The following is a 7,180-nucleotide window of genomic DNA, read 5'->3' on the forward strand; positions in this document are numbered from 1 at the left end:
GTGGCTTTGTCCATGGCACACTGCAAAAGTCGATGATTTGGTCCAGTGTACTCTGGGAATACGTGGTTCTTGCTTGTACCACACCGTGCCTAATAAAATAATATTTCTGGCGGAAAAGATGAGAGAAAGGCAGGGAAAATGACTTTGTTGCACTTTGGGCCGGGTGGTCGAATCAGAGCTCACGTGGTCGAGTGAGACCAGCCACCCATTCTACCACTACCACATCCCCTCCTGCTCTAGCGGTTTCAGCTCCGCCGTTGGCGTCGCCACATCTCACCCAGGTTCCGCTTCCTCCACATCCCACCCAAATGGCGTGCTGAGCTTATGGAGAACTAGATGGAGTCGCAGAGTTCCTCGACTCCCAAACATGGCGCGGCTTCGTAGCACTGATAGTCTGAAGAAGGGTGTGAACTTATCATGGGTTCCCGACGGGTAAGCTTCAAATCATTGGCTAGATTTGTTTCTGTGTGCGTAGTATTTTGCTATAGATTTGAGGAATTTGGGGATCTAGGGTTTCACCTACTTTTTCTAGTGCGATTGCGATTTGGCTCTGTTGCATTTGGTTTCATGTGGTTAGGAAAATTGGGTAAGCTTCAAATACAGGTGGTGACTGAATTGCCATTGCCAGCTTCTCCATGAACCATCCCCAATTTTTCTTTAACTTTGACTCAAACACTCTATATGCCACAGGGAACATCCAGTTGTGGCCATCAATTCCTACAGCAGATGCTAGCTGACCCTTCCACCTTCCTATTAACACAGTAGAGTCAATGCCCAAGTATGACCTACATTCATCTCTCCTTGCATCTATACATGGCTTCAAAGCAACAAACATCTTGGAGAACCTCATCATGGAACTAACCTTCTCATAATCAACCTCTGCTACACTTCCAGGTGACTTCCTCTCCACTTCTGCCTTGAAAGCAAAGGTATAATCAAAACTGTCCTCCCATTTCCCTACTACCTCATCAAGAGCCGGTTGCCTTACATTCCAGACTATCCAGTATGATAGTTTAATTATATACTTCTCCTCCAACTTATTTTGCAAAGCAGTAGCACCAATAGTAGGATCATCCCTGAGCCATTGAATAACCTTGTCTCTGACCCAAAATTGGTTAGCCACACAATTGCTCTCAACTTTACTTGTGCTTTTGCAGTAATGGTTGAAACATATCTTCTTAATCTACAAAACAAGAGACAATGTTTAATATCTTCACATTGAAAAGGGGACAAATTGAAAGTTAAAATGCATCACATTCAGTTCAGAGCATACCATCCATGTCCTTCATCTTGCAGCCTAGATGCATGTATCATCCACTTGCACTTCTTAGCCTTGGAGTAGCCCTTGTACCTGGTAGCTTCACCGTAAGGAGCTACAATTTCAATCTCATTTATAATTACATACTGCCTAATTGCCCTTTTGAATGTATATCCATCCTAACCACATGAAACCAAATGCAGCAGAGTCAAATCGCAATTGCACTAGAAAAAAACAAGTGAAACCCTAGATCCCCAAATTCCTCAAATCTATGGAAAATTCCATGCACACAGAAACAAATCTAGCCAAGTACTTGAAGCTTACCCGTCAGGAACCCATGACAAGTTCACACCCTTCTTCGGATTGTCAGTGCTACGAAGCCGTTCCACACCACGTTTGGGAGTCGAGGAACTCTATGATTCCATCTGGTTCTCCACAAGTTCAACATACCATTTTGGTGGGATGTGGAGGAGGCGGAACCTGGGTGAGATGTGACAGTGACGGTGGAGCTGAAACCGCTAGAGCTAGAGGGGATGCGGCGGCGATAGAATCGGTGGCTGGTCTCACTAGACCATGTGTACTCTGGTTCGACCACCCGGCCCAAAGGGCAACAAAGTGATTTTCCATGCCTCTCTCTCCTCTTTTTCGTCAAAAATATTATTTTGTTGGACGCAGTTGTGGTACAGGCAAGAACCACGTATTCCCGGAGTCCATTGGACCAAATCGACTTTTGCAGTGTGTCAGATCAAAGCCACCTTTGTGGGATGTCATGTAGACAAATTTCCCTAAAAATTATTTGTATTTCCTATTCTTGTGTGACTTGGATGGTCTTATTTTCATTTATGTGACATGAACGCAGATGAGCTCTTCGAGTGCTTCAAGTAAGGTCATTCTAGAGTGTATTAGCAGCGATGACAATGACCTCATGGTTGCGTATGCTACTTTGGAATTCATGGCCTACCATGGTGGCTCAAGTACAAAAAAGAAGGCTAGGTCACTACCTATCATGACTGGAATTCAATGAATTGAGACCCAACTCCAAGTGTTACGACATGTTCAGAATGAGTAGGTCAATTTTTCAATGGCTCCATGAAACATTGGTAAATAATTATGGATTGAAATATAACATCATAAAAACAAAAGAGCCTCAATTTACAACATTGCATTTTAGGCTTCGAGAAGCTAGGTTGGCCTCATTTCAAGGCTTTCATTGGTGCAATTAATGGAGCACACATACATGTAATCGTGTCATTAAGTGAACAACCTAAATACTTTGGTCAACACCCAGTGGGATTGAAGGAGGTGTTCAACTATGTACATTCATCCCTCAGAAATGTGACTGAGTGTTGCTTTGGAGTTTTAAAGATGAAGTGGTGTATTTTACTCATATTAAACATGCCTATAGCTATCCGATAGAGAGAAGCAATAAAAAAATCATAATTATTGCAATGGATCTTCATAATTTTATTAAAATTAGTGTCATACATGATGCAAATTGAAAACTATGTCGATGAGGAAGCGGATGGTCAAGCTATCTAAGCTACTACCGATGATTAAAGTGTTGAGGGAATTGAATCTGATATGGGTGCATTCCATAATTCTATTATCGTCGCTTTGGTACCATGATTGTTGGTTATACACATTGAATGGTATTATGGACTTAGTGATATAAAATTACTTGAATGATATCAAATTACTTCTACTAATACTACAAATTTTCGATCCCAAAATGCTAAAAATTAATGAAAATAATAGCATTTGCACTTATTCAGCAACCAAACAAATCATCAAAAAATTCAGGGACATATTAATCATTATACAATCATAACAAAAAAATCTCCTAAAAAGAGAATCAACCAAATACCTGCTTCTCTTGTCAGTGGTTTACTCATATAGCTATTTCTAAGGGTAGCTAGCTTTTTAGAAAAAATCATCAGAAGTTGTCCTAAACAGGACCATTATTTGATTACTTGAACTCCAAATCACCACAAAAGGTAAATATGCTTGTTGGTTCTGGGTTCCATCATATATATTTTATAATTCAAACTTTCAAATACAAATAAACTATTGAATATGAGTGTGTCACAATTTTTTATTTAAATTACGTCGATGACTTGAGCCCATAATATTTAGCTCTGATACCATATTTGAATTGCATTAAATATAGAATGATCTCAAAACCCTAGCTAAGTTAATGATGAAAGATGGACAATACTTTAGCGTAAATAACTATTTTACAAGTTAATGATGAAAAATGTGACAATACTTTAGCGTAAATAACTACTTTGCATTGGATAGTCCGCAAGAAAAATCCAGAAAAAATACAGACAAGTGAGAGGCTCCTTGTTTTTATTTGCTTTCCTATCCCTCTCACTTACTCTGATTCCCTGTCTAGCTAGCTACTCCGTATACCCTACTACACCTATTACGTTCCCCCCCCCCCCACACCCCCCAAATGCCTGCCTGCCTAACTAAAAGACTAAAAACCTATCTCACCCATCCTCCTCACCCTCTCTTCCAGCACTGCCACCGTCTACTGTTCATCCACCTCCAGCTTCATGCTGATGCTCCCAACTCCCAAGGATGACTTGACCACCTGAGCAGCTGAGCATCAGAGCATAGCATCCGTGGTGTCGTTGGATGGATGGATGCCTGGATCACTCACCCGGGAGAGGAAGAGTACTAGCTAATCACTGCCGAGATTCCAGCACACGGATACGTCTGTAAGCTTACACGCTGCAGAGAGTACTAGATCGGGCGCTGCACATTCCGGTACGCATCGATCTCACTTGGTCTCCTTGTTTCCTCTCCTTCTCCTCTCTTGACCTAGCCATTGCAGAGCTGGTTGTGTACTAGAAGCTCGCGTCAGAGCAAAAAATCATGCTCTTCTTGGCTGTGTTGCATTGCTGATGACAGCCGCGCGGATGGAGCACCACCACCACCACCATCACATGATCCCGGGCCAAGAACCGGCGGTGCCGGACGGCGCAAACCAGGACAGCTTCTTCCTCGGCCCCGGTGCGGCCGTCATCTTCCCCGGCGGCGCCGGCGCGTCTGGGGCTGGCTCATCGTCGTCTGGCGCTGGGGCCCTCGGGTCCTCGGCGGGGGGAGGCGGGCCGTCGCCGTCCAGCTCGTCGCCGTCGCTGAGCCGGTACGAGTCGCAGAAGCGCCGGGACTGGAACACGTTCGGGCAGTACCTGCGCAACCACCGGCCGCCACTGTCGCTGTCTCGGTGCAGCGGCGCGCACGTTCTGGAGTTCCTCAAGTACATGGACCAGTTCGGCAAGACCAAGGTGCACACGCCGGTGTGCCCCTTCTACGGTCACCCCAACCCGCCGGCGCCGTGCCCGTGCCCGCTGCGCCAGGCCTGGGGCTCCCTCGACGCGCTCATCGGCCGCCTCCGCGCCGCCTACGAGGAGAACGGCGGCACGCCCGAGATGAACCCCTTCGGCGCGCGCGCCGTGCGGCTCTACCTGCGCGAGGTGCGCGAGACGCAGGCGCGGGCCCGCGGGATCAGCTACGAGAAGAAGAAGCGCAAGAAGCCGTCGTCGGCCTCGGCCGCGGCGGCGGGGCCGTCCGAGGGGAGCCCGCCCCCCGGGTCGTCCGGCGGTGGAGGGGCTGACACGTCGGCGTCGCAGCAGTTCATCATGCCGTGAGTTTTTTCCTAGCTAGGTGATCCATCCACATCCATTGATCCACCTGAGTCTGAGCTAGCTGCTAGCCGCACGAGTTGGACTTCTTGGAATGGCGGTGCGCTGGTAGAACAACAAGGCTAGGCCATTGTTCTTGCCTTCTTCAGTGGCTTCTTGCATTTTGCAAAAGATTTCTCCCATTGTTTTTCATTTCACTTTAATCATCGAGTGAGTACTAGTTGAATCATTGCTGTTTTATTTAAATTTCAGTTAATGGTTATGTTTTTGCTTGGTTTATTTTGCTCCCCGAGAGGGTCGCAAGAACAGTATGTGTGAATCTAGCTTAGTAGTTAGCAGTTGTTGTTCATTGTCTGGGATAAATTTTTCAACAACAGTAGCAGTGTGGTGCTGGTGCATAAGCCAGCAACCTAACATGCTAGCTATTCATCTCGATCATTGGCACTAAAGAAAATGCTTCATTATCCATTCATGTACTGCTGGTGGTACAATTTCCTTTTCTCGTCAGGGGAGCAAAAGGGCACAATGCATGGGGAGGGGATTGATTATATTCGAAATGGTATATATTTAGCTAAAGCCAGGGCCCAGGGACAACATATGTTTTTTTGCCTACTCTTGTGTCTCTTGGACAGAATCCATATGCCAGGCCAATTCATATCATGTAACTTCAAAGGGGTTCAATTGGGTGCATACTAGTACAATTGGGCAACACCTGTTTTAGCCGATGCTTTTATGCTTCTGGCTGCCTTTCCTTATTCATGTTAGAATTACTGGATCTGGCTTGATTTGCTTTCACTTGTCTCTTTCTCTGGTGGGAGTATATTATATATAGAATAGACAGTTTATATCCAGATTATTATCATGCACTCAATCAATAACCAAGTTGGGTGGAAACTACATATACATGTTCTTTGTAGTTTGAACCAGTTTACTATCTTTGTTAATGTCCAACTTTATTCTTCTTGTCTGAAAACTATATATGTACAGTTCCGTCTAAAAAAACTATATATGTACATTTTAAGAGTCTGGTGTCACTATCAGTTCAGTGTCACATACATATTCTTTCATATCATCCGCTCATGTAGTATCGCTACCAGGAGTCCAGGAGCACAATCAAATTCCTGTTTAAACACAGTTGATGGGTCTTGGGCCTTTCTTAGCATCTATCACTTTCTTCGATTTCGTCTGTCCCTTCAAATGCATAGTTGGGAAATAAAAGGTTTTGGTAAGAAGGAAACAGACAAAAAGGATCCCTGTTGCTTTAAAAAAAACTCAAGCTAGTAATGCTTTTTATTTGAAGTTTTGGGATTCAGAAAAGAAAAACTGCTAGCTAACACATGGCTAGGACCGTTGCAAGGCTTGATGTCATATCTGATTGTTATTTCTGTGTCTGTTTTCACAGTTTGCTTGAATTTATGGTACATTGCTGCTGTTTCATATATACTTATATATATAGTCTATAACTATTCATATTTTAATTAAAAAATTGATATTTCATTAGTGCTCGAGAAAGTGATGTATATAAAAGGGAATAATTTTCAATAGTTGAACTGTTTCAAAGCATCATTATACGGATGGTCTGATTTATCTCAGACCATTGGTAACCACATAGGCTTTAATCAGGTTTATGTAATTTGTTTCAAATAGCTACCATGCATAGAATGTATTATGCCCCGGCTAACCATTTAATTTGTATGCATCAAACCCTGATTGAAAGAATGTTTGGGTCGTGAATTATTTTAATTGACAAGGTCTAAATGTTGGCTGCATAGTTTTAATTCCTTGTTAACCATCATTGATGTATATCTATAGCTAAAATTGTCTTTTAAATTCTTATAACTAAAAGCAGTATATATATATTACTAGTTAGTATTCATTCTTGAACCATGCATGCGTGGAAATGAGTTTTGTATCACTAGGGTGCACACGCATAGTTTTCAGGGTAGCGCAGCTCACATTATTCCTCAATTAACTAGTTACGTGAACCATGCGATTTGCGAGATATATAGTATGCTTCTCTTCCAACAGCCAGTGGCTTACAATTTGTAGCCCAATGCAAAAAGGTTTGAAACGAAAGCTTGAGACGCCTGAATTGGAGGTCACTTCGGGCTGGCAATCAATTATAGGAGTGCAGCACTAGACCTACCAGTAAATCTAGCCTTCCCATCATCCAGTCTCTAGAATATTATTTCTATTGGTTCATGTTGCTCCTCTACTGATCCTTGTACTGAACCTATATTTGATGAGAGATTCGTCTAGACTCTAGAGCATG

At 43.4% G+C, this 7,180-nt stretch overlaps 1 protein-coding gene across 1 annotated transcript; it reads left to right on the forward strand.

Annotated features, from left to right (window-relative positions):
* Positions 1–3,722: 3,722 nt before the first annotated feature.
* On the forward strand, positions 3,723–5,441 carry LOC133917761 (protein G1-like6). The gene is made up of 2 exons (XM_062361620.1): positions 3,723–4,030; positions 4,175–5,441. Exon 2 carries the CDS (start codon positions 4,183–4,185, stop codon positions 4,912–4,914), a length of 732 nt encoding a protein of 243 aa, XP_062217604.1. The 5' UTR covers positions 3,723–4,030; positions 4,175–4,182; the 3' UTR covers positions 4,915–5,441.
* Positions 5,442–7,180: the final 1,739 nt, after the last annotated feature.

The sequence above is a fragment of the Phragmites australis genome, chromosome 5 (assembly GCF_958298935.1).
Source record: "Phragmites australis chromosome 5, lpPhrAust1.1, whole genome shotgun sequence".
Classification (NCBI taxonomy): domain Eukaryota; kingdom Viridiplantae; phylum Streptophyta; class Magnoliopsida; order Poales; family Poaceae; genus Phragmites; species Phragmites australis.

Excerpts from the sequence above, each read along its gene's own strand:
- LOC133917761 (XM_062361620.1), top strand. The coding sequence starts at position 4,183 with ATGGAGCACCACCACCACCACCATCACATGATCCCGGGCCAAGAACCG.